Source organism: Cladophialophora bantiana (genome assembly GCF_000835475.1).
Source record: "Cladophialophora bantiana CBS 173.52 unplaced genomic scaffold supercont1.5, whole genome shotgun sequence".
Taxonomy (NCBI): Eukaryota; Fungi; Ascomycota; class Eurotiomycetes; order Chaetothyriales; family Herpotrichiellaceae; genus Cladophialophora; species Cladophialophora bantiana.
In genome coordinates this window covers 1,218,314-1,244,561 of record NW_015971579.1, presented here as the reverse complement: position 1 = coordinate 1,244,561, position 26,248 = coordinate 1,218,314, and the positions used below count along the sequence as shown (strand labels likewise).

At 51.2% G+C, this 26,248-nt stretch overlaps 9 protein-coding genes across 9 annotated transcripts; 3 read left to right on the top strand and 6 right to left on the bottom strand.

The window, feature by feature from the left end:
• Positions 1-2,334: 2,334 nt before the first annotated feature.
• Z519_04040 (uncharacterized protein) lies at positions 2,335-3,427 on the bottom strand (the record flags this gene model as incomplete). Its single annotated transcript, XM_016761787.1, has 2 exons — positions 2,335-3,284; positions 3,343-3,427. The coding sequence occupies 2 exons, from the start codon at positions 3,425-3,427 to the stop codon at positions 2,335-2,337; spliced, it is 1,035 nt and encodes a 344-aa protein (XP_016622125.1).
• Positions 3,428-4,425: 998 nt separating this feature from the next.
• On the top strand, positions 4,426-6,066 carry Z519_04039 (uncharacterized protein; the record flags this gene model as incomplete). The annotated part of the gene is made up of 6 exons (XM_016761786.1): positions 4,426-4,489; positions 4,540-4,964; positions 5,018-5,130; positions 5,184-5,334; positions 5,382-5,719; positions 5,769-6,066. 6 exons carry the CDS (start codon positions 4,426-4,428, stop codon positions 6,064-6,066), a joined length of 1,389 nt encoding a protein of 462 aa, XP_016622124.1.
• A 485-nt stretch (positions 6,067-6,551) lies between these two features.
• Positions 6,552-8,504, top strand: Z519_04038 (uncharacterized protein; the record flags this gene model as incomplete). Its single annotated transcript, XM_016761785.1, has 1 exon — positions 6,552-8,504. The coding sequence occupies one exon, from the start codon at positions 6,552-6,554 to the stop codon at positions 8,502-8,504; it is 1,953 nt and encodes a 650-aa protein (XP_016622123.1).
• Positions 8,505-8,601: 97 nt separating this feature from the next.
• Positions 8,602-12,360, bottom strand: Z519_04037 (uncharacterized protein; the record flags this gene model as incomplete). The annotated part of the gene is made up of 1 exon (XM_016761784.1): positions 8,602-12,360. One exon carries the CDS (start codon positions 12,358-12,360, stop codon positions 8,602-8,604), a length of 3,759 nt encoding a protein of 1,252 aa, XP_016622122.1.
• A 2,405-nt stretch (positions 12,361-14,765) lies between these two features.
• Z519_04036 (uncharacterized protein) lies at positions 14,766-17,343 on the bottom strand (the record flags this gene model as incomplete). Its single annotated transcript, XM_016761783.1, has 4 exons — positions 14,766-16,201; positions 16,410-16,671; positions 16,746-17,101; positions 17,235-17,343. 4 exons carry the CDS (start codon positions 17,341-17,343, stop codon positions 14,766-14,768), a joined length of 2,163 nt encoding a protein of 720 aa, XP_016622121.1.
• A 503-nt stretch (positions 17,344-17,846) lies between these two features.
• Z519_04035 (uncharacterized protein) lies at positions 17,847-18,818 on the top strand (the record flags this gene model as incomplete). Its single annotated transcript, XM_016761782.1, has 1 exon — positions 17,847-18,818. The coding sequence occupies one exon, from the start codon at positions 17,847-17,849 to the stop codon at positions 18,816-18,818; it is 972 nt and encodes a 323-aa protein (XP_016622120.1).
• Positions 18,819-18,939: 121 nt separating this feature from the next.
• Positions 18,940-19,908, bottom strand: Z519_04034 (uncharacterized protein; the record flags this gene model as incomplete). Its single annotated transcript, XM_016761781.1, has 1 exon — positions 18,940-19,908. One exon carries the CDS (start codon positions 19,906-19,908, stop codon positions 18,940-18,942), a length of 969 nt encoding a protein of 322 aa, XP_016622119.1.
• Positions 19,909-20,348: 440 nt separating this feature from the next.
• On the bottom strand, positions 20,349-21,500 carry Z519_04033 (uncharacterized protein; the record flags this gene model as incomplete). The annotated part of the gene is made up of 2 exons (XM_016761780.1): positions 20,349-20,969; positions 21,018-21,500. The coding sequence occupies 2 exons, from the start codon at positions 21,498-21,500 to the stop codon at positions 20,349-20,351; spliced, it is 1,104 nt and encodes a 367-aa protein (XP_016622118.1).
• A 2,024-nt stretch (positions 21,501-23,524) lies between these two features.
• Z519_04032 (uncharacterized protein) lies at positions 23,525-25,627 on the bottom strand (the record flags this gene model as incomplete). Its single annotated transcript, XM_016761779.1, has 1 exon — positions 23,525-25,627. The coding sequence occupies one exon, from the start codon at positions 25,625-25,627 to the stop codon at positions 23,525-23,527; it is 2,103 nt and encodes a 700-aa protein (XP_016622117.1).
• Positions 25,628-26,248: the final 621 nt, after the last annotated feature.

Here is a 26,248-nt window from a genome sequence, read left to right as displayed (position 1 = left end):
GATTTGATTGCAGTTCAATGGCCAATGTTGTCGGCTTATACTTTTTTTCTTGCTCTGTAGACGTGAAAGTAAAGAAAGAACGGCACCAGGGTGAAAGCACAGGAGACGGCAGCAAAAATGGTCAAGACACGTTGCACGCCGAAATTTCCAAACAAGGGAATCGATAGAGCGACCCAAACCCCAACGACGACATATCAGACGAATGTGTTTGAAACCAGGGCCCATGCTGCGACCTTCGTGAACCTCTGCATTATGTACGCATAGGTTGAGATGAACAAGCAGAGCATGCTGAACCCAAAGAAAGCAGCACTACGAAGGTTAGCAAGAAATGCTTCACGGGTAAGGGGGACACAAGGGAGACGCACGTCGAACCTTATCACTGGAGACCAGTACGAGACTGAGCAGCAGGATGACCAAGCCATCCAAAAGACTGACGTGGGCAAAAGCGGCCCTCCGATCACCGCCCACCAAAGCATGACTTCTGGACCGCATGGCCATTTCATCGTGCCACAGCATGCTCGTTCTCTTTGATGATCAGCATACCAGAGGAGCGAAAAGCGTACAGGTAGTCAGCCCGACCGGGATGCTTAGAAACATGAGGCGCGTGTTGCCGTGAGCAGATCCGCATGTCTGTCCAAAGATGTCCTGGACGTTGGAAAAGACGCAAAACGAAATGCTGTAAACCAGCGACAGGTAAGCCGTGAAGACGGCGATGACGGGCTCTGTGAAAAGGATGATGCACGGTCGTGATAAAGCCAAGGCGAGCCTACGTCGCAAGGGAGTTTTGGGGGAACCGGAATGTCGCTGTCGTTGCGTGCTCGTAAGGCTTGCACCTTCCAGCGAAGAATCTCCTCGCGTGGGTCTCAGGGAGGAAGAGCACCATGAGGGGCAGAACTCCCCAAGATATGAAAAAGGTGAACCACTCTATACATCTCCAATTCATGTCTGCTGGTCCAACATATCCTCCAACAACAGGGCCAAACATTGGACCCAGAAAACCAATGCATGCAAAAAGCGGAAAGATCTTGCCCCGAATATCATGATCAAAGACATCAGTCAGGGGTTCCACCTGCAGCTGTGAATGGAGTCGAACCACTGGTACCTGCAAGGAATCGAAAGGTTAGCTCTGTTCCGATTTTTGAAGCGAGTGCCGCACCCAGAATCAAGCAGCAGTATAACGCAAAGGTCAGCAGATAGACAGGATTGCGCCCACGTTTCCTTGGGCAAGGGACCAGGGAAAGGTGCTTCACATCCGAGACTGACTAGATAGAGTGTCGTTGCCAAATATTCGATCATCTGGCTGATAGCAAAATGACTCGAAGCTTGCGGGAGGACTGCTCGGTCGATGGACGATCCAAAGCCCACATTGAATGCGATGAGTGATATTATAATCATAATGCCGGCCTTCTTCGAGGTAGGCCAATTTTGCGGATTCGCAAAGCCATTCTCGCCTTCGAATGTCGCCGCTGTCCATTTCTACGGCGTGTTTGTCCCGGTTGGAGCGGTCTGGGAGTCTCTTGTTACCACATGGAAGAAGCAAACAGATCACGATCTTACCTCTTCTGAGCTCTTTTCAGCATCGCTGCCCACGCCATGGGACCGAGTCATGCGCTGGAAGTGCAGCATTTGCAGATACGATTGCATGCTGTTAGTGGCTCGTCTTCAATGAAGTCGACTGCGATATGGTGAGGAGGCACCGTTCCACGAGTCCGGAAACCAACGTTAGTAGGGCTCCTGGTGGCAAGGCTCAGACCTATTTGGCCTGTCTCAATATCACATCTTTCGTGATGAATTTGAATCAATGACAAGAAGACCACTTTGTGCAAGTGATTGTTCTTGTATAATTCTAGCCTTGGGCAGGTTAATGGTCACAGGTATTCTTCAATGGTTCAAGACATGCAATCGTAAAAAGGAAGGTAGGAACAACAAATTACCTGGTTAGAAAAATTGTTCAATTGAAGAAAGAACAGAACGGTCACATCGATGATAGAGCCGATCATCGACTTCTCTAATCTCCTTTGTGCACTGTCAGCGTGTCAGCATTCCGTTTCGATAACGGCCCGCTGGCAGACGGAATGTGCCTATACAAGGACACGGTAAGCTCGAAATACTGATTTACGGGGCCGTGCTATTTGCCGCAGTTAACGATTGCAGCGCCAACCCTCACCGGTCGTGAGCGAATGATGAATAGAGTGCAATGAAAGTTTAAATCTCCTGGATCGTATTGGAGGTCTGCCGAGACACCGTCAACATTCCCTGATCGCTATCCACCAGACGTGAAGGATCTGATAATCGCCCATGAGCATGAGCAGAGGACTAGGCTGGCAGACTGCATCAAAGTCGGCATGTTGCGGCCAGGTCAAACTTCTGTCCAACGATATCTTCGCTGAGTTTCCAAAGTCGCTCAGCTGCTCTACCATCCCTTGCCCAACCTGCGGGTTTTGCTACCTGGCAGTCACTCAGGTAGATGACCTTGGGGTCTGCCAGATTTGGGTCAAGCGCGGCGACCAGGGTCGTTGCACTGCCCTGATCAAGGTCTTTCCAGAATCCCCCTGTCTTCTCGATTATGGATAAATGCTTCTCATCCAGGTTACGGGAAAGATCCGTCCAAATGGAACCTGGGTGAGTGGCAATCGATTGTATGCCCGCACCTGACAAATGCTGGTTGAGATAGAGTGACATGAGGATATTTGCAGTCTTTGATTGCGCGTACGCCACGAAAGGAGCATAAGTTTCCCCAGGTGGCGGATCAAACGACACACCAGGTCTTGACATTGGTCGCTCCTCGGCAGGAAGTTCCTCAGGCAGTTTACGGAAACTGTGGTCGCTGAAGCGTATAGGAGATATCATATGCCCCTGGCTGGTAACATTGATCACTCTGGTTGATCCCGTGGCCGAAGTTTGCGCAGCTCTGTAAAGTTTGGGCATAAGAAGATTTGTAAGGAGGAATGGGCCAATGTGGTTGGTTCCGAACTGAAGTTCGATTCCTTCACTTGTGAACGCATGAGTTGTCATCACAACAGCTGCGTTGTTGATGAGAATATCGATTCGGTCCACCAAATCATTGATGATCTTGGAGCCCTTGCGAATGGAATCGAAAGATGACAAGTCCACCTCAACAATTTCCAGGCGCATCGTGGGATGATCGGCTATGACTTTGGCAACTACCCGCTCAATTTTTGCCTTGGTTCGAGAAGCCAACAATAAGAGTGAAGGTGAATGAGCGGCAAGGGCTCTAGTCATTGATTCGCCCAGACTTTGAGGCGACACACCCACGATGACCACTACATCGACATCATCAATCGAAGATATTCGGAGACGGAGGAATACAGACGTGCTCACCTGTCTTGCCCCGGATATCGTCACTGAATGCACGAGCTACCTCTGTCGCCGTGGTGTATTGATCAAACTCTGGATGTGACGCCATTTTGAAGCGATGCTGCAACTATCTGTCAGGTACAGAAACCCTGACAAGCTAGTAGGGAATAGGGAGGAATGGACTCTCAGTGCAAGAAAGTCATACGGCTGAGGAGGCTATGACTTCAGGGGGGAACAGGAACTCACGTGCGAGGCGGGATATCGGAGAGTCGTTTAACAATCTGTTTCACAGATCGCACGATTTGACCGAGACGAGTTCGGGACGAGAAGATAAACGTCTGGTGACCTAGCGATGACAGGACACTTCAGACTGTGGTTGTATACTAGACCGCCAAAGTAGTCGATGCAAGGGCGAAATGATCCACCGGTTCGGCGATAAATATTCGACCTTGGCCAGAAGGACTTGCAAGGACTTGCCTGCGCGACTCAACACCAATTCATGGTTTTAGAATGAGGTTGTAAGCCGCCAATCAGAGGTAGCAAATACAAGCAGAGTGGGCTTGTATCTATGCTGGAGCTAGAGGTAGACAGCATGCAATTACCTTCTGTGGCGAAAGTCCATTCTCCAGAGACATTCAATGCTGAGTAGGTAACATAGTCCAGACGTACCATTGTCTTGAATCATGTCGGTTGGGCCGCGGCACGGAAGGGGAAATGATGGGGTGTACATCCTCGGCGTGGAGGGGAATATCCACTGCAAAACTAGGCCCAATCATCTCCCAGGATCTCGTGTTCCATTGTCCGTTTTAGTGCAATGCATGGGGTCGGCAGTTCAGTTGGAGAAAAGGTGCGCTATCTCCGATGTCACTAGGTTACTCTGACCATCCGCTTTGCATTACACGTGAGGAGGGACTGACGAGGTTGTCGTGGGGCTATATCGGCCTGATATGTTGATCAAAAAGGGTTTCGACTTTCTGCCATAAAGATTTTCCAAGAGCTCCTCTTTTTCTTTTCACGGATCCAGCATTGGTGAATATCAGGTCCGGATTTTTGTCTTGCAGCGAAGGTCGAATAGAAGCACTCGACGCAAGGGTTGGCAAAATGATCATGGCAGCGGAGGAACCCTTTGCAAAATCCAAGACTGGCATCAAGGTGATCATCGTCGGGGCAGGTAAACAGATCCAGTAATATTCCAGGGACTGTAACTCTGACAACAGATAGGTTTTGGAGGTCTCACAGCGGCAATAGAATGTCATCGTCAGGGCCACCAGGTTGAAATATACGAGTCCTTCCCGGTTCTCAAGCCTCTAGGGGACATTATATCATTTGGCTCAAATGCTGGTCGGATTTTTCGTCGATGGGGTGTCGACGGCTCGATAGCTAAGAAAATGAGGACGTTAAGCATCGACCTCGTAAAGCATGGATTCAAAATCCACAAGTACACGGGTGAGCACATCATCACTCAACCAACCCCTCCAATGGACCCCGACGCTCCAGTTTTCAACGGCCATCGCGGAGAGTTGCATGAGGTTATCTTCAATTATGCCAGAGACGATCTGAAGATCCCTATCCACCTCGGCCAACGAGTTGAGAAGTACTTCGAAGAAGACGACAAAGCTGGTGTTGAACTTGCGAATGGTGAAAGAGTATGATCAAATTATCCTGCCGAAAGTTGGTTACCGTTGCTGATGGTTGCCAGATATACGGCGACATGGTAGTTGGATCAGATGGTGTGAGGTCGAAAGCACGAGAGCTTGTCCTAGGATATGTCGACAAGCCGAAGAGCAGTGGCTATGCAGTCTTTCGCGCCTGGTGAGTTGTGGAGAGGGCAACAAATGGTTCGAGCAGAAGCTGAGTTCCTCCAGGTTCCCCAATACCGATATGATCGCCGACCCTCGGACGAAGCATTTCTGCGACAATGGCGATACATTTCAAGGCTGGATTGGACAAGATGTTCACTTCCTTTTTTCGACCATCAAGAACGGAAGTGACTGCTGTTGGGTGCTAACGCACAGAGTAGGTGCAAGATCAACGTCAGTTTGACTTCGCTAATCCCCGCACAGGACGAGGCAGATATCGACGAATCCTGGTCATTTCCCGGTAAGCTAGAGGATGTGTACAAGGTATTCGAGGGTTGGGATCCTCTCTGCAAAACCATTGTTTCGAAAACGCCAGAAAGTTATCTTGTCGACTGGAAACTGGTGTACCGAGACCCACTTCCAACATGGGTCAGCAAAGGCGGTCGCATCGCCTTGCTAGGGGATTCGGCACATCCGTTCCTGCCGACTTCCGCTCAGGGTGCCACTCAGTCGATGGAAGATGGCGTGACTCTCGCGATTTGTCTCAGGCGGGCTGGAAAGGGCCAGGTCCCAGACGCTGTCCGGACGTATCAAAGAATCAGGTAGGTGATATTGAGGTATGCTCCAGCCATATACTGAGTTTGTCTGCAGGTACGACCGTGTGAAGGCAGTGCAGAAGACCGGAGAAACAACACGAGACATGTGGCACAAGGCGGATTGGGACAAGGTCAAGGAGAACCCCAAGTCCGTGCAGTTCCCACGTGAGGACTGGATTCACATGCATGACGCCGAGAAACATGCTGAGGAAGTCTTTGATGAGAACTTTGCTGCAATTCAGGCCGCGGAAAAGGGAATGCCCGAAAAACTGGTGAGCGGGGTGGACACAATTAATGGTGTCAATGGAGTGCACGGGGTGACTGCAGTAACTGAAGTGAATGGTACTCACTGAGCGTGCCCATCGTTTCGTATGGTGGCTGAGATCTTAGCAGAATCGATTCGCTTACAAGCGAAGCTGTGACTGTCCAGTCCATGGAGTTTAAGCTGGTGGTGTATAGGCTATAGAGAAAGGGAATGTGCGCTGGATATGACAAAACTTGCGTCTTTCCGTGGAGACAATAAGATGAATGTGTAGCTATTGGCATTCGCGACTTCCCAGTATTTCACTGAATTTCGAGGCAATGATTCTTGGTCAATGTCGACGTCCACTGAATATTGAAAGAAAGATTGCGGGAGGCAAGAATATATTTCACCACGGTGGATCACACCTGTTGTAAGTGCACAATATTCGGCGAACCATTCAAGACCCTAAGTGCAACAAAATTCCCTTCACCATCAAATCATTTTGTCCTTCCAATGTCTGCAACAGCATTGCACATGTGGCTGCCTCATATTGATTAAATCACTTTCTGTGATGAAGCTACATCCCTGGGAGCAATGGGAATCCCGCGACTATCGCAGGATCTCGCTCCTTATGCGGATCACGTTGTCTTGGGCAAGCCACCTCCAGCCTCCCTTCAGGCTGAAGTCACCATTATCAAAGATCTGATCATTGACGGACCCTCACTTGTGTACTGGGTCTATAACAAGCTGCTGGCATATCGGCTGTTGAATAGCCTGGCGGGCGCCACTCTGCCACCAGCTTACTTCCAAATCAACCAAGCCCTGCACCACCTCCTCAATGACCTCCAAGCTCATGGCGTCCACATTCAACATATCTTCTTCGACGGAGGGCTTCCCACGTCCAAGCGAGATGTCCGCCTGGAACGGATGGAGAAGCTGCGGCAGCAACTAGAAACATACCGCAAGCTCTATTCTGAATTTCCAGCTATTGCTACTTCACCTGATCTTGGAGACTTCGACAAGATGCTCTGGCATACTCCCGTCATGTCGACGAGGAAGTCTACCCTCCCAGCTCCGCCGTTCATGGTTGCCAGTGTGATTGAATCTTTACGCAACACTGAATGGGGTGGTTGCGTTCATGTGGTCCCGGGTGAAGCTGACATGTTCTGCGCTCTTGCCGCTCAACAGTCTGCACACATTGTGGCCATCCTTACAAACGATTCCGACCTAGCAGTTCACAACCTCGGATCCAATGGCAGGGTCGCGTTGCTATACAGCATCGAAAATAAGCACAGACCCTCGTACAGGGAGTCTTATATCTCTGCGCTGTCTCTCAACCCGAACCCCATTGCAGCCAGGCTCAAAGTGTCGTCTTTGCTCAGATTCAGTTTTGAGCGCTTCCTTGATTCTTCAGCATCTCTTGCAAACATTCAAGAACGCGCAAGGGACTCTTCGAGGTTGCACAGATTGCAGAACGAATATATGGCATATGCAAAACCATTCGTTCTGAATCGGCCAGAAACGGCACACCCGCAATACTATCTCGAAAATATGGATCCACGAACAGCAGAGATTGTCAGCAACTTCGACGAATCACCACATATTTATTTTACTCCTCTCCTGGAAGATCCTCAACGTGATTCTTCATGGTCATATGGAGGAAATATTCGACTAATCGCATATTCCCTGCTCTTCAAGACCTTACCAGTAAATATCGTGGGGACATCGCCGCACATGGTAGAATGCGCAAGAAAGGGACGAAGAATCACTTCTCTCTCGGTTGCAAGTTTGAAGGTATCCGAGCTCGTTAAGCAAGCAGCAGAACTCCTCCAACTCGTGGACACCTATATCTCATCCTGCAAACAAGGCCCCATACCCCGCAATGGAGCTACTCTTGTGGAATGGTACTCGCTCGCTATCCACCTCCTTCAGCAAGAGAAAATGAGACTTGACAAGGCCACTCCAACCCCAGAGCAGGCTTTACGGCTCTTAGGCTGGCCATCGACGACTCAGTTTTCTCCAATGGCGCCGACGAGAATAAACTGGGACGATATCCACTTCCTCGCGAATATTCATGCAGTGCTGTACTCTCTCCGAATACTTGCGCAAGTGACTGGATATATTTGGAATTACATCAAAGAGACTCCAGGCCAAAAAAACATGACAAATATTCCAAAACCTGCCCATAACGATGATGTTTCAGTACTTATAAGCGATATCCATCCTAAATTATCAACAATGCCTCCGATAGAAGCGCTGTTTCTGGACATCCCACACATTCGCGCTAAATTGAGTGACCTAGATCTTGAAACACGGACTTCGGCAATTGAACTCTTGAAGCACCAGCTTGATCCCGATTACGGCAACACTCAAGGAGAGAAATCGGATGCAAGTGAAGCAGCAAACGTAAAGTGGCCTAGCTCGATAGACGGAGAGTGGATAACCACAAAATGGAAGAAAAGGAAAAAGAAGCAGCAGAGCAATTTTCAAAGAGTTACTACACGAAGCGCAAATGGGTTCGACCTGCTCTCGGAAGATCCTGGGTGAATTCCACATGTTCTCGCCCGCAGTTCGCAAACTCACAAGTCTCCTAATATTCTGTCTAGCCAGGGCTCAAATGCCGACTGTGTCGAAGTGACATTGTCTACTCTAGGACATTTAACTCAGCCAAAACTTCCCCGATAATCACTTCCATCTCCTGCTCTGCGTCCACAGGGAAGACATCCGTCTCATCAACGCCAGGTTCTTCCATCGCTTCCAACTGAGATGCTATCATATCAACTTTCATATAATGTCCCTCTGTCTGGGCCACCCTGCGGAGTGTTTCGTCCTCTGTGGCCTGCAACATGACAAACACAGTTTTGATGCATTCTACTTCTGTCTCACCGTTGGCCGCGGACAAAATGTTTCTCAACGCATCGCGATGGGAACGGGAAAGTGCGGAGCACGTTAAGATGATATCTCTTCTGTTGCTCTCATTGGGTCGCGGCCGACCACCACGAACAAGATGGCTAGCTCGAACGCATTCCAGGATCTCAACTTTGATTCGACCGAGCCAGATTTGCCTGTCTAACGAAGTTAGAGGGATTCCCTGACTCATCTTTGCAGTGGCAATGGCATCATGGACAACGTCACCGTCAATCACCGGGCATGATAAGGATCCCGCAAGCTCGGCGGCAAGCGTACTCTTACCAACGCCATATGGAACTATTGCGACGATGAGCCGGGTCTGCGACTGCGACCGATTGCCAGCCTTTGGCAGTTTAGGCAACCAACTCGTCTTCAGAAAGTGGCTGACGAACTTCTTCACCAGCTCTGGGGATAAAGCAAGCACACTACCCAGTTCAGGCGAGATCTGTTCTGCTGTCGAGGTAACATAGTTGAAGCTTTTCCTTTTGGTAACGTCGTTGTCATACTTATTCGCGAAGAATTCCACAAGCTTGATCGTGGGATTCTGTTCAGGGTCTGGATTTGATGCGCGCAGGCGGCGAACCCATTCGCGCTGACCCACTTGGGTAAATGATAGACCTGCGCTGTGCAGTGCGGGCAGGAGATCTTTCGTCCAATGGAAAGGACGAGGATTGACGATGTTGAAGACTGAATGTGTGGTGCTTGAAAGGGAGATATCCATTATGGTCGTCGCGACTCTATCAACTGGCAACCAACGTGGAGATTCATCGAGGGCTGGGAGGGTACCAATTGTGGTGGCTGCTTGCAGCATCAACGGTATGGCCTCGGTATCATTCCAGATACCATGCGTAGTGTCCGCAATGATCTGTCCGACGCGCAGAACTCGGGCCTGGAGTTCTGTTTGAGAGGCGGCTCGAGTCACCAGATGCTCAGTCACGAGCTTTGATTGCGCATATCCCATGCGTTGAGCACACTTGAAGCTGGGAGGAAGTGCCTCTGCAATGACATCTCCTGGGGTGCTCGCCACGGTTGAGACCGACGAACAGAAATTGAAAGAAGCAGGAGTAGGCTGTCTGGCTGACAGGCAAAGAAGTATCAAATTCCGGGTGCCTGCAATACAGTCTGCCTCGAAGCTGCTGAGGTTTTTGTTGAAGTTGACCGACCAGGCACAATGCACCAAGCTTGTGATCTTTGCTGAAATGCTAGCATAGAGTCTGTCATCGAGGCCCAGGTTCGCCTTTGAAAAGTCAGATGGATAGCAGGAGATCTTGCGACGTAGTTTCAGTGGAAGTGCGTGGTATACGGCCCGCTCCTGCATCGACCTAATGACCCGTTGACGAGCAGAAGTCTCGGAACTAGCTCGTACCAGACAACATACCTCGGAAATATCCTCCCGGCGAACTAGCTGTGCAACCAGGTGTGCTCCAAGCGATCCAGTCGCACCTGTGACAACGATGCAATTCTCCAGAGACTTTAATGGCACAGGAACATGTTTGGGGAAAACGCCGTACTTAGCAACAAGCTGTTCCATCTCCTTGACCACGTCCCGCGTCTCGACAGATTTGCTATCTCGAATGTTGAGAATGGCAGCGGCCAGTTTAGCAATGGTGGGGTATTCGAAGACAATGTTCTGTGGTAACAAGTTGCCGTTGAGTTGAATCTCCTTCGATATCTTGGCACGGAGCCTCGTCGATTGCAAGGAGTCCACACCCAAGGAGAACAAATCGGTATCATCTGCAAGGCTGGTGGGTTCATCTTGAGGACAAAGCTCCAACAGATTTGTTCGGAGGAATTCTCGCAGTTCCGGTTCTGAGAGCACAAGTGTGCCACCCATCCTCGACTCTGCTTGTTGATAAACCTCTTCGATGTCTTTATGGAAGGCTCGGTAGAATGCCTGGCGCATTAGGGAACCTTTGTCGGTGCTAGGATATGCGGTACCGGCGGGCAGAACTCGGACCATGTCTTTAGCCAGTTGGGCATAAGCAGGCAATGACTTGTTCTCTGCCTTGATTGTTGGCCAAAGTGTCTCGATCAAGTCTCGGTCCTCTAAGCCCTGGCCCTGCTGGGAAGCAATGACCATCATACCTAGTTGGCTCTTACCGGCCCCAAACATGACCGCCTCTCGAACCAGTTTGTTCTGCCGCAGCGCCTGCTCCATGGCAATGGGAATGGCTTTCTCGCCATTGACCAAGACAAGAGTATCATCAAGTCGCCCGCAATATTTCCACGCTCCTGGTATCGACGGATGGGGCTCAAAGAGATCTTTCGTCGCGTACGATCCGTCATCACGATTCGTCGCCACCTTTGACGGCCATCCGTCCAAAACACAAAGCTCATAAAGGCTCCCACCTTTGGGGTCCATCTTGAGATAGGGTTTCAACTTTTCATGTTCTCGGACGTAATTCCAGGCCTTGTCGTCAGCAGGTCTGAAAGATGTCATAAGCTGACCCGTCTCAGTGGTCCCATAATGACTGATCAAGTTGACACCACCCTCAGTCAGCAAGTTACCCAGAGCATCTGGACATGCCGAGCCTCCGAACATGACAACTTTCAATGCCGCCAGCGCGTCGACCCCCTCCTGAGTCTCGCTTAAGAGTTTGAGTGCATATGGTACGGCGAGAAAGATCTCAAATTGGTGATCCGTCAGGATTCTGAGCAGGTGCTCACTGGTTAACGGTAGGTTGGCATTGTACATGTATATCTTCTTGACGGCGGTGATGCCACGGAAGACGTTGCTGAGTCCGAAGGCGTGAAAGAGTGGCAGCGTGACAAAGCCACGCATTCTCAAGCTGTTCTCGTAATTCTTCAGTGCGGCTTTGTGGGTTTGGTAGATGGGTTTCGGAAGGCCAGTCGAGCCAGATGAGTGGATGATCCAAGCAACCTTGGAAGACTCCTCGTCCAGATCAAAGTTCTGCTGTGCTCCAGTATCGTCTAGTTGTGCGTCGGCCACGTACTGGTCGCGAGACAGAATATCTATGACCTCCAGTCTGGGTCTAGAAGCCATAAGTGCATTTGCAGTCTTTCGAAATGACGGATCGATCACGATGTGGCGGCATTCCGTGACGTCCAATAACGACAAATAAGCCGCTTCGGATATTCTCGTCGACAGGAAGAGCACCGTGAATCCTAGTCTGGATAGAGCCAACAGGGTGAAGAAGTAATCCAAATTGGAAGGCCCCAGCAAAGCGATGACTCGCGCCTCTTGGTTCGAGTTGGTACGGGCCGGCAAGCATTTCGAGTAACCTCGTGCTGCTTGAAAAGATATTCTCACGAGGTCCGAGTATGTGTATTCGAGATAGTCGAGGTTGTCGGAGGGATACCCAAAAATAGGCTCATCTGGAAACTCTCGCGCTCTCAGTGATAGCAGCTCTGTGATTGTTCGCGGAGTCGGGAGCGGCGGTGATAACGGTGGCGTTGGCGGTTGGACCGTCGTAGATGTGACCGAATTGACTTTCGAGACAGGAACGGGAGACATCATTTCCACCGACGCCATATTGATTCTATGTCTTTGTTGTGGTTTGCGCAGAGGTCATGGAGCTTGCTCAAGGCGAAACATATGGAGAACATGGGCCATTTAAGAATCTCCCCCCGATTTCCCTCCCCCCCAGTGCCTACGAGAACGGAAATGCTTCGTCCAAAGAAGGGAATTGTCTTTTTGAGGTTGGTGCCGGCCGTGCTGGCCCACTCCTCCCATGGAAATATGCGATGAGCGAGCGATATGATAATCAGTTCCCTGGCAAACTCGGTCATCGAATTCCGTCGGCCCAAGTTGCGTGCCATTCAAATAAACGCGGGGGCTTGTCCGGGACCCCATATTAGGTCGGCATGCGCCCGACACTCCGCACCAGCAGGCTAGTTGGCTGAATACGGTCATAGGCGGAGCAATGCCCCTGAACGCTGAAGACCGATACTCACCCTGCCAGAGGACGGGGATTCCGTCGGGCTGCACGACGGAAGAAATCATAAGGCTCACCTTGGCAGAGTCTGGGATGCTGTCTTTGTTCAGGGGGAGCAGCCTCATCGCATTCCACTGGAGATCTTGGCCACGAGTGTCCCATGGAAGGTTTGGACGAGATATCTGGCGAACTGGCTAATCCGTTAGTGACCGGCTCGATCTTTCCATACGAAAAATTCGGAAAGGTAGGTCTTCTCTAGGGCAATACGGAACGTACGCAGACCATCAAAAGCACAAAGAGGGCTGAAGCAGGGAGGCACGACAAACGAGGACAGATTGTGCTCTGAGTATTTCTTCTCGGAATGGTCAAAGTTCTGAAGACTGGCGACCATTTCAGGTCAAACACTCAGAAGTTACCTCAAGGGGTACAGTAATCTCTCCATCACTCATCTGCGGCCCTTTTATCCAGATTAAATGGTTTGTCGATCCGGGACATTTCCCTAACAACTAGACTATCTACGAGGAACCCGAGGTGCTACGGCCTTCTCACACCAAGCCCTAAGGATTCCCGACCTGTCCTTACAACGTTGCAAGGTCTGCCTATCATCAGAAATCATTATAGGATTACATCTTGACCGACAGGCACTCACACACACCACCTATCCCCCGGAAAGGGGACCGGCCAGTCGTCGTCGGTATCGTCGCTCTCCTTCTTCAAGGCCATAGATCTGCTGCTCGCACAGATGTCTTCTTCCTCCTCTGCTGCCCCAACGTCTCCCCGAAAGTGGATAGGCGGGTGACATGTGCACAGGAACCATGTAGGCCTGTGGCTGGACGGGCTGCGCCGGGCCTGGGTGTGGATAAGGGGGCGGAGGAATAGCGTCTCGAGGTCGCTGCTGGTTCTGGCCGACGTCGCAGGCTTGGAGGAGGGCGAGGAGCAGATCCGTTCTGTGCCCAAGGTTGGTCGATCGGTAGATACCCCCTGGGAAGGGTTGTGGAGATGGGAAGTCCAGTGATGGTGCTCGATCGGGGCACTAGATTTTTCGCCCAGTGTGAGAAGGTGGAATTGGACGGATGGGCCGCGAAGGGACAAGAAAGAAAGAGAGAGATACTGGGTATTCTCAACCGTTCAACGAAAGGTCTCTGGAAGAAGTCGTTCGTCTTCCGCCAGGGCACAGTTCCGGACCAGCAAGGATCGGCCTTCGTTCCCCCTTTAAATTCCCCCGGAAAGATTCAACATCCTAGCGAACGGTTGCCGGCCTGAACAACAGCGCAAAACATCCCCATGCATTCAACAGACAAGTCGATCCTTCCACCCAGCTATCCTTGCCAGGTCTGTGCAGTACATGTGTCATGTTAGTTGGAAGGACAGCGTGCTGGTGACAGGGTGATTCCACGTGGTCGCGATTCCAACCCTATGTGTATGTTTATGCTAGGAGCAATCGGGCGGGGTCGACGTATTAGTTACCCGTACGCGTGCTTGTACCTGGGTAGTGTGGCAGGGGGGCTGGCTGGAATGCAAGACCTGGAGTTACTCCCCTCTCACAGTCATCCATGGCAGGCAAGGTTTCCCGAGGAACGCGCTTAAAAGCCAACGGGGACTGGTGAAAAGGAGACTCTGGCCGAAACCATGCAACGGCGCAATGACTGAGGCCCTGGATACGACGGGCACAGAAAGTGGTGCGTGGTTTCCGTTGCCCCAGGCCACGACTCACGACCCACGACTACTCTCGTAGATATGTACATGTGTACATCTGGAACGGGGGGTTGGAATCAAATTCACGCTGCCGCTGCCCGAGGACAACGTCGCCGCCGCTGGTAGAAAGTCTGGTTCCAGAAGTAACTAACATCTTTATCCGCGACGAGCATACATGCCGGATTGAGAAGAATTTCCACCTTTTTGACAAGGATTTTTGGATACTATACTTACTACACCACGTTATGCTATGCTATGCTATGCATGCCGCAGATCTACAATTTAGTACGACCAAAAGAAAGCTAACTCATGGCTGGACGCTGAACAGATCCCCCTCCCCAGGAAACCCAACCGTGTCCAGACTCTCCCAGCCCCAGCCCAGGAGGTTCTGAAACATAAAGTCGTCGTCGGACGGCGTGAACTGGCCCACGAGCGCCGCGTCCACATCCACATCCCCATCCATGCGAGACAGGCCGCTTTCGACCCCGGGTCGGACCGCGTCGTTGGCATATTCAGGTTTCTCAGAAGTCGAGTCAAGGTGGGGTGGCCGAGGCCCTGTGATGCTCTGGGAGTCTGCTGGTTCCGAAGAAGAGGTCAGGTGTGATGTCGTCGATGGAGGCGCGAACTCGTGAGACGCTGCCATCCTCGAGATCGCTGCCTGCTCCAAGCCCGACGTCCTCCTTCCATTGCTTCTTTTCGCTCGCGCCGAATCTTTCTCGGCACGGAGCCGAAGCCGACTCAGCAGCTGACAGTGCCGCCGTGCCTGACTGCCTTCTGGTGCCATCGTGGCCAGTTGGTCCTGGCAAAGCTTAGCCTTATCGAAGAACACGTTCATGTCAGGAAAGACACCTGGTGGAATGTTGGCGCGGCTGCTTTGGATGACGAAGACGTACAAGGTAGATACCGCGACGAGAGCAATATACTGGGTGAACCAGAAGGACTGGTACATGGCAGCCCGTTGAATCAAGTCACACGTGGTATTGAGGATGGTGCTTATGGCACTGGCACATTCCCGAATAGGGTTCAAAGCCCTCTCGTCTAGGACCGACAACGCCCTCCGGCCAAGGCGACTGAAGTCTGCGAGCAGGCACCGCCGAGTGACAAGAATCCGCAGATGTGCATACGCCAGCTTCAAGACGGTGTTCTGGCGCTCGAATGTTCGCTGTCCAGCCAGTGTCTTATCGCGAGGTTTGAGGAAGTCAGGGAGACTGTCTTTCCACTCCAGCGTGGCCTCGAGCATGCTGTTGGTACGGTCAAATAGCTGATCTTCGGACAGTGGTTGGATCGGATAGAGGAGATCGCTGTTGCGTCCCATTAGCTTCGCGAGATCCGCATGAGCGATGAACGCTTCCAGGTTGCCATGCAAGGGCAGGTCCTCGGGCGATTCGGACGACAGCAAGTCTTGATCGTCAATGTTCCGAGGATACGGTTGGTCGATGTCCTCGTCGCGGAGCATGCGCGGCCGCCCAAGCATGACGCTCAGATAATCATCCAAAACATAAGCGCACCAAAATGTGCGTTTGCGCGACTCCAAAGTCACTAGATCTAGCCTGTGGGCGGAAGGAATCTTCCTATGCAGGCCAATGGATGTCAAGAGCGTGCAAGCTAGACTGAAGCAGAATCGGCATTCGTTGATCCGGAAAGTACTCAGAAGGTACAGACACATGGCAAGCCTGGCCTGGACGCTCGTAACGGAGGCTGGTCCAGGCTCTTGATTAAGAAGTGACTTGGCCTTCTCGAAATCTGTGCATCAGGGACGAGTCAGCAATTTCGCCATAGTGACTGGCTGTCAGGGACGAAAAGGCTTCTGGGCTCCATGTCGTGGATTTGATCTAGCATAAAACTCGCTGGGGAAACCGTGGTACCGATGTGTAGACGTCAGATACCAAAGCACGTCCCTCATGACCCGGGATCCTGACCGTGTTTGCATGACAACCTGGAGACAACTTACAGAATTGGCTCCGGTTGAGGTCCTGGTCCTCGCCGTCAATGTATCTATCGCCCTCTCTCGTATACAGAAGCGACTGCGAGAACACCAACAGGGTACAGGCGATTTCCGCGGTCAACATACGAGCCCCTGACAACAGTTGAGATGTCCACTTTTCGAGCGTTGGCCGATGGAGGAAGCGATAGGTTGGCGTTGCAAAACGAAAGTAGCGCTCCAAAAGCGCATCTGCCTCCTCTCGTTTGGGGAACGGCTGGTCTTGTCGAACCTGAACTGGAGGGATGTCTCCATGGCAGGTCAACGGGGCCGATGGTAATACAGCCTCTCCCTCGACTGCATCACCTCGATTCCATGAATGATAAAGGAAGGATACTCCCGCTGTTGCGGCAATATGGTGGCCTTCAGCAAAGGTCGGTTCCAGAGATGGGCCGCGGGACATATGGGGTGTATGCTCGCGGGATATGATGGCTGCCCGGTTCGACGATTGCGGGATTGAGGAAGTGGCGTTTGCACGTTCGCCTGCTGGGCCGCCAGGCGAATGCCAACTTCCTGGAACTGGATGGATGTTTGGGCCAGAGATTGGGGCATGACTGAAAGCCCTAGGTGGTGGCCTCGCGACACCGTCATCATACTCGCAGCGAACTCCTTCACCGCTGCAGTAATCACAGGGTTGAGTGCCTGAGCATCGCACTTTTCGTCTGCATACGTATCATACACCGTCAGTATACAGCCATGGAGGAGGTAAGGGTTCCAATGGAGTCTGCTGGTTTGAGGCTTCGTTTGGAAACAATCCCTGCCGCCGTGGCACCAGTGGGATCACATACCTCCTACAGAACATGCAAGCCCTTGCTGTGCGGGGATGTTTGAGCTTGCGTCTCTTGGGAGGGCTGGATGGGAGAGCATCATTCTCCGTCGGAGACTTGATCTTGGACTCGTCCATGCTTCGTGGGTCGAATAACTTTGGATCAACTGCCTTCCGTAGGGACGGCTGACAGACAAAAGGATCGAAGCTGCTCTGATGAGATGGATCAGGTGGCGGGGAAATCCTGGCACGGCGGAATCCCCTCGGCTCTAGAGAGTGTCTTGGGCGAGGACCAATCTCGAAAGGGCGTAAGCAGGCTAGCCTAGAGCCGGCAAACGGGGGGTTTCCTCCGTCGGCAAGCCGAGGAAAAACAATCCTCCTCAAAGTCCTTGACTTTGGATCCGGTTTGACGCAACGTGGGCGCCCTTGCGTTGTGGCATCGGTTCAATAGCCGACAAAGCCGAGTGTCCGGTGGAAAAGTTTCCTGGGCAGGATACGGAAAAGAAAAGGAAAAGCGAAGGAATGATGCTGAGTTGAGAATGATAAGCGCAGCTCCCTCTGCAGTGGTAGAGTTTCGATCTCTCCCCGAACACAATACGTTTTTCGCATTGATCATTCACAGAAAAACCAAGACCGCAGCTATGGCACTCAATCGAACGTTCACCCTCAACACAGGGGCTAAAATTCCTGCTGTCGGATTCGGCACGTGGCAGGCTGCACCGCATGAAGTCGAGAAGGCGGTAGAGATAGCTCTCAGGGCTGGGTACAGGCATCTGGACTGTGCAGCGATCTATAGAAATGAGACAGAGGTCGGCCTCGGCATTCGGAAAAGTGGCGTCGACCGGAAAGACATCTTCATTACGACCAAGCTCTGGAACAGCAAACACGATCCCAAGGATGTCGAACCGGCACTCGACAAGTCGTTAAAGGATCTCGGTCTCGACTACGTTGACTTGTACCTCATGCACTGGCCCGTGGCTTTCGCATCTGGCGACCGGTGGTTTCCCCTCGACGAGCAGGGCGTGTTCCGGCTGTCAAATGTGCATTTCAACGAGACGTGGAAGGCGATGGAGGCATTGTTGAAGACTGGGAAGACCCGCGCAATTGGTGTCTCAAATTTCAACGTTCGCCGTCTGAAGGAGCTCCTGTCCAGTTGCGAGGTAGTTCCTGCAGTTAACCAGGTTGAGGCACATCCATATCTTCAGCAGCCCGAACTGCTCGCCTTCTGCAATGAGAAGGGAATCCTGGTCCAGGCATATAGTCCTCTAGGCAATAACATGACTGGAGAGCCAAAGACAGTCGATGACCCCGAAGTCCATGCCATTGCAAAGTCCTTAGGGATGGACCCTGGTGCGGTTCTTGTGAGTTGGGCCGTCCAACGCGGCACGGTGGTGCTTCCTAAGAGTGTCACCGAAAAACGCATCCGCGACAATTTTCAAGATGCGATCCTTCCCGACGATGCGATGCAGAGGCTGAACGTGCTCGAGAGACACAAAAGGTTTAACTTCCCTGCCCGATGGGGGTACGACATCTTCGACGAGCTCGGTGAAGAGCAGGTCGCCAAAATCGCAAAGGAATCTGGGACCGAGAATCTGCAAAAATTCACTGTTTGAGCATAGAAATTAGATCTGCAATAGACCGACCACATAGACCAATTGGTCTAGCCACCAAGTTCGTTTCCACGTTTCTTGTTTCTCGGTCGCGTAAATACATAGACGAATCAGCCGCCACTGGTTATAACCCGATCGCAGGGCAGAACCTTTGGTTTTCGTAGTTCCAATCAAAAGCCACCCAAACCCCATATAGGTGGATATGACTTGCGATGACCACCAAGACGTGGAAAAATTGGTGCGATGAAAACCAGATGTCATAGTCGCCTGGCCATATCGACTCGGGTATCCGAGTGAAGAAGAAGAAAGCGCCGATCCCATACACGATGCCCTCCAGAAACCAGTAGGGCATCCCCGAGCGTACCCACATCTCGCTCCAGCCGTAGAGGTAAAGGCCGTGAATGATGGGTGCGAAGCCTGAAAGTCCGGTGGATATAAAAGCCCACGTTCGATGACTCCGATATTTGAGACCCTGTAATTTTGGGTGCAAAACCAGTATGGCCGTAATGAGGCTAAGGGAAATGATCATGCTCCAATAGACCCGACGGAGCAGAGGTTCGCAATAAAATCCAACATAGATTCCAGAAAAGAAGCTTCCCAGGATCAGCGTGAGGATGCCCACGTAATCGACTCTCAGCATTAAGTTCTCGATATCCTCGGAATGGCAGATAAGGGTGTGATAGGCAGAGGAAAGCAGCATTGTGACGATTGCAGCGCCAACCTGGGTGCTGAAGACGGCGTAATCAGCCATTGACGCATCGGGGTAGAAATAGCTGAGACCGCGGTAGACGAGGACTTGTCCGACAGCAAGACAGAAGGCCGGAACGAGATGAGTGTAGATATTGACCGACTCGTTGTGAAGGTGCCCGAGAGAAAGGATACAAGTAGACCATGAGTTGGACACCGGTCGATAGCCCGATCTCGTAAAGTGGTTACCTTGGTACCATTCAGGCAGCTCTTCGAATCTTAGCAGCCTGTAGGGCTTCGATTTGAGCTTCGCAAGATTCTCGTGGAGCTTGGGAAGGCTTGGTGCTCGCGCCCGAGCCCTTGCCAGTTTCTCGTTTGGTTTTCGGTAGGCAAGAATGAACGACATTTTGTTTTCCGCCCGACAAGATTTCTAAAAGACCGATCGAAAGGGAGATTCACAGCACAGATCTATATGGTTGAGTGTAGTAGAGGCAGGAAAAGAGAGGAAGCAGAGGATTTGACTAAATATATATTCCCCAACCGTCGCGATTGCGCCTCCAACACATAAAACTCGCAGACTGGGAAAGGAGGGAAGGCTCTGACTTCACATGCGCGAAAACGTTAAAATTTGACCCAAGGCGCCGACGCGTTGATCTGCAGATCGAGTGGCTTGTGATTCGCCAACCATTCCGAGATTTGATTTCAGGGCTCTGCGCCAGTGAACAGCGAGACAGCTCCTTCGTAAGGCTGGACCCAACTTGCCGACTGATTCCGCGGCTTGGTCGGGAGCCAACGTCGTCATTGTTCGCTTGCCACTCCGTTGTCGATAAGAGGAATTTGGGAGCTTTAGGTGTTGGCCGTGTATTTGAGCTGGCCAATTCTCCCTTCGACGCTGATTTTGTTCTTGCTAATGATTTGGAACAATGTAATAACAAGGCGTGACTGTGATTCTTCTGCCGCCGCTGGGGAAACCTTCAACTCCAAGTGCGCAGGGACAACCACGGGCCGCTTGAACATAATTTCCATAAAAAGCGGCTCGTTCGCGTTGGCAAAAGCAATGTACTTGGCAGCTAATGCACCGATGTGATTGCCATGGGCTAGTTTCCCTGGGAACCCAAAGAGCTTTGCCGCGATCGTTGAGGTGTGAATTAGATTGAAATCTTTGCAGAGCCTTGCCCAGCCGGTGGGATCATTGTACTCGATCGTGAGAGGTATCGAAGCTGACCAGGCTGGGCTTGATATACTAGTACTATCTGGGGCAGCATCCCGTCCCTGAATGATCTCTGCGCGAGCTCTTGCAAACTGCAAAATAGTGAAATTTTGCCGAAAGATTGTGATCGAGTCGATGGAATCCTTGTTCAGAACATTCAAGCTTACCGTGAGGTCAACCTCAAACCCTCGTTTGACCGTGCGGACATGCTTCGAGAGCCTTGCAGTTAAGAAGGCCTCTTTGAAAGACAACAATGTCTACCCTGTGCAGAGGTCGGGCCTCAACAGTTCGAATCGGTTTCTTACGTTGACAGAGCCTAGTGGTCGTATCTTACACGACCGGTGGGCAAGTAACAACAGCATGGCTGGCTCACTCAGAGCAGATAGGAGGAGAAGCAGCTGTGAGCCGACTAACTGAACGTCTCTATCAACCAGTGGATTCTTGACAGCCGCGGAGTAGGCATTGAGGTCTGCTTGTGTTGGTCGAAACGGCATGACCAAGGAGAGTTCGTCTTCATCTGGGGAGGTCGGAACTTCAGAGATATCATTTCTAGCGTTGTATATCCGCTTGTATGTCGAGAGTATTGAGTGTTTGACCGATCTTAACAGAAAGATAACCAGGACAACAACTATGTCGACACCAGAAAGTTCGTTGGGTGAGAAATCGAGCTTGATCTGCCTGTTATATTTCCAGAGAGGCAGTAGGTGTTTATAATTGAAGACTCCAATGGTGTACAATAGCAGAATGGGAAGAGGTGCAGCAATGGCGATGCTAATATTTACTAGCATGGTTGGTTCGGAGGAAGGGTGATTCGAGTATTAGTACTTAGAGAGGATTCACTAACTGCAAGTGCGCTGTTGGTCAGGATGGCGCAGACAAAGATCTTCGTTAAGAAAGACCAGGGCTCTACTAAAGTGGCGGAAGTACTTGTCATGGTTAAAAAGCGATGAAGTAGTAACCCGGCAGGAACGCAGTTAGTAGAACTAGATAGCACTAGTGAGAGCTAGTGTATACTATGCACAATTAGTATGGCGCTAGTGATCAAATATTGCTCTACCATGTACTATTGGTATACCGGTAACATCTCGTAAACACCTCCGTCCTTTACACGTTACTCTCCTCCTTACAATAGCTTCCTCAACTCCATGGCCACTTCCTTAGGCATTTAAGTCAACAGAAAGCAGGTACCCAGCTAGAACTAGTACTTCTATGACTCTCAAATCGACCCAACGTCTCCTTCTGCACCCTCTCGACTATCTCCTACGAGGAGCTTAATTAGAAATTCTTCCCACTTCTCTGTGACTATCTGAGCTACTAGTAGTATTTAGTCGCACCTCATCCTAAGCTTATTCTACTTCATACTCGCACAATCTCTCGTTCTGCTCCCTTCGTCGAGTCATTGGTAAGTGAGGACATTCTCCAAGAAGTGACTTATAAGCAGTTTAGTTGCTGCGATCTCATCTCTGTTGGGAGCTGGATTGGCCCGTGCTCTGCCTGAGCCAGGAGTAATACTGTAACAAGGCGGCGTGGCTGTGCTGGACTGGCAAGGCAGAGGTCTGTTAGGTCACATGTCAAACCTAATTAGATCGCTGGGAGCAGGACAGTTGACAGTGCTGTCAGAGGGCCAATTTTTTTGGACAGTTTAGTAGAGGATCATGAATTCGCTCTTTTAGCACCGTCTACCTAATTCCTGAGTGTTTTATCAGTTCTGTCCTATTCCTCGATGCCTCCGCTGTGCTAGGTGTTCGTAGCCCTAGTCGCTGCCCTTCTGGGTAGTGTTTGTGGTGGTGTTGTCTTGTCAGCATCAACCAGAAAAGCGTTCTCGATTCCCGATCTGCTGGACAGGCCTCTGTGCGTTGTTGCACGTGCACGCCGAACCCTGAAGTGCTCCGTTACACTAGATGGTCTCTATACAGTAGTGAGACTATCTACGCATGGAAGAAAACTCCTTTCGGAGGGCTAGAGATGTATATATATTTTATATTATATATACTATTATAATAATTTCTCTGCTTTGAAAATTAATACGTCACTAAAATATCCCAAAACGGACAATTTTGCTAAAATAAGTCTAGCTGCTTTGTGTGTGTCCTTCCTCCTCTTAGGTTTAGGTACTTTGGTGGTCTATGCTGCCAATTTGGTATTGAAGTACATGGTAGTATTCCAGTCATAAAATGCGCTGAAAGGCCTGGTCAGCTCCCTACACTGCAGCATTACGCACTACCGCGGAGTCTAGCCACGCACCTCCATCCTTGTTGCTACTAGTACTAGTAGCACTAACGTGCCAGGGTGCACCTTTTTCCATCGTTCCCTAGAATTGAGTTCTTGCATCCCCTTCCTGAAACCAACAGCACTTTGGCAATACATAGTCGGTAACGGTACTAAGTACCAGACAACACAATCCCCTGCTTTCCAGCTTGCGTTCCAGAACTCGAAATCGTCGGAAAAGGACTGTCTACCTGGCCCAGGTTCATCCATTTGTGACCAGCCTTGTTCATCCCATTTTTCATTTCCCATTTCGTGCGTCGTAGAAGTCATTAGCTCGTCCCGTATCAAGTGTCAGACGCCCCTTCCTTTTGTTGTAAATGAGCTAGTGGTGTTCAATATTCTTTCTCGTCGCTCTTGCATGCCCGCACATTGACTTTACATGGATCGCTTTTGTTCGGTTTCATCACTTGATTCATTAGGCTCCGGGGTTGGTGTCCCGTTTACCACTATTTCCCCATAGCGATTTTTCATTCCCACTAGTTAACTTAAGACACCAATTGTTCTTCCCGCAGCAAGCATGGGGTCTCGTGTTGATTGTTCAACCTTAAGGCTGTTCAGGTGCAGATGCCGGTGTAGGCACAGGTACCGGTTGCTGCGGAGTACCGGTAGGAACACTCATGGATGCATGAGCCTCAGTCTGGACCACAGCGGGCTGCTGAGGTGTTTGCAATTTCGCTGGCGGGGCGGGTGGTGTTTGTTGTCCTCCTGACGGGTGTTGAAGTTGCTGCTGCTGCTGCTGCTGCTGCTGCTGTTGTTGTTGTTGTTGTTGCTGTTGTGGCGGGTTTGGAACACCTGACGCTGTTCGCGAGTATTCCTCGATACCAGGTAGAATACCATTTGTAGGCGGGGAAGGATCGATAGTCATGTGGCCACACATAACCACATCGGCGTCTCCCATTGGTTGCCATCTGACGTTTCTCAACCTGGTGGCAATTGGGCGTCCCGTAGGGTCGAATGTTGGATCTGGAGACACCATCACTCCTGCTTTACCAAAGAATGTAGGAGCTATTGTGAGAATGATAGAGTCGACCAGATGGGAGCGATGCATTTTCAGAAGCTCTGAAAGTACGATCCCACCTCCTTCAACCATGACGCTCTTTATTCCTTCTCGAAAAAGCACATGGAAAACACCTTCCCAGTTCAGTCCTCCTTGTGCAGGGTGATAGTCATTAATCATCAGATATTCTCCACCGTGAGCTTTTAGCGTGCTTACAGCAACGGGATGTAGCAATGCGCCGGGAGCAACCACGACCCAGGGGGCCTTGCCTCGACCCGCGGCTGCTGTTTTGAGCACTTTCATCTCTGGGTGAATTCGTAGCCGTGCGTGAGGATCAATGATGATGGGCCGTGGTTGAAACTCCCAGGCGAGTCCGCCATACCCGCCGGGATTTGCGAGTCGACAGTTCAAGGCAGGGTCATCGGCTATGGCTGTTGAAACACCAACCAAGATGGCATCATGTCGACTTCGCAAATAGTGAGTCATTGCCTTTGTCTCTGGCCCGGATACAGCCGTAGGAACTCCTGGGACTTGACTGATCCGGCCATCAAGGCTGCTTGCCCAGGTAAGAGTGATATGTGGACGGGTTCGGACGGCGGCAAGTTTGGGATCGGGCACATATGGTTCCAAGAAACCTCTGGCATGATGTGGATACTGTAACGTGTCCCACTGGATTGTCGTAGTCGTTATTGCTGCTGTTGGCTCATTCCGTGCATCGGGTTTGACGGGTTCCAGTCGGCCAAAGACGCCAGGCTGCATGGAAGGTTGGAATTGAGGTTTCGGAAGAGGTGGCGGGGCCGGTGGCTGTCGGAGGGCGCGCTGTTGACTGAAGCCTTTGTGTGCCTTGAGAACAACCTGTTGATGTCCCTGGCGCCAGGCATACTGGACATTTCGGACATCTGACATTTTCATAAACCTCCCCCCAGCGGCCTGCATCTTGTCTGGCTCCTGCCACAATTTCCAATATATCGAAGCGGGCAAATAACCTTTGGTAGCCTCGTGGCGAGCTGTATCCATGATTCCGGTATTTCGCTTTGTGCCATCGATGTAGTCCAGATCATGGGAATGTCTCATTACTCCATCGGTAGCTTTCGAAATGGTGCAGGTCTCTATTGGGCCGTTGTTATAGACTACCTTCATGGTCATGGCACATGTCTTTTCGTCTCGGACCCTTTTCTTCCTCTTCTGTTTACCCTCTGGAGTGGGCCTTGGCGTATGTGGTTTTTGGCTGGCGCCGCGTCGCAGCCTGCAGGCATAATACTCGACATTGGCACCGGCGTCCTCTGGCTGGGATCTCATTTTACGCCAGATATTATCAACAAAAGGGAAATAGTTTCGCCAATCCGCGACCGGCAGCTCAACGGGGTCTTCGAGGGTGAAAAGTCTCTGACGCATGTCGGCGAGATCGCGCGGATTGTTGAAGACGCTGTAGTCTTGCGGTTCATCAGCCACGGTGTAAGGTCTGCCATTTGGCAAGGTTCGTTCAGTCGCAGGATCAGCTTCGCCGTCAGCGGCACCGTCATTTCCCCCTTCATCGTCTTCCGCATCCTGCATGCTGGCGTCGTTGATAGCTTCATCGTCGGCCTCGCTCTCTTCGTCATGGTGGTCGATTCCATCAGCTGCATCGGGAGTCTCAGGGTCGGTACTCATGGTGATCGACGCGCGGGTAATGCACAGTGGGCTGACGATCAACTAATTGAAGGGAGGTGGATGCTCTGACCGGGCAAAGTGACAAAAGAAGACGCGTTGTCATTCGGAGGGCGCGCAGAAGCTTTGGTAGGGACTAGACGCCGGCAAGGATAGTCGCAGACATGGAATGACGATTCACTGATAGGGATCGCTGCGGAAACCGAGGTGGTTGTTGATACGTTCCAACTGCGCTCACTTTTACATTGATCGCGCACCAGAAAGTGAAAGTGAGCGGAAGCTGAAAATTGGCGCAGGCGTTGGAGAGGGTCGAGGATTCGCCAGAGTGCGGCGCCTGTCACTGACTGGCACCACTGGAGCTCCACCCGACCGCCAAGCGGCTCTCATGCAAGGAACCAGCTCAACTAAATGCACCCGTCGCCACCACCGCTAAAATCAGTCGAATAGGTGTCTAGGGGCCTCAACCACACCGAACTGTGGGCAGCCCACTAGGTAAAGATGCCTAGGCTAGGGACCTACCTAGGCACTAGCCAGCTATGTCGGAGGCCATGCTCCTGGGGCTCCTTCTCTGAGCAGTTCTTATCCCATCACTTTTGAAACTTTTTTTTGGTCGTCTGCACAAGT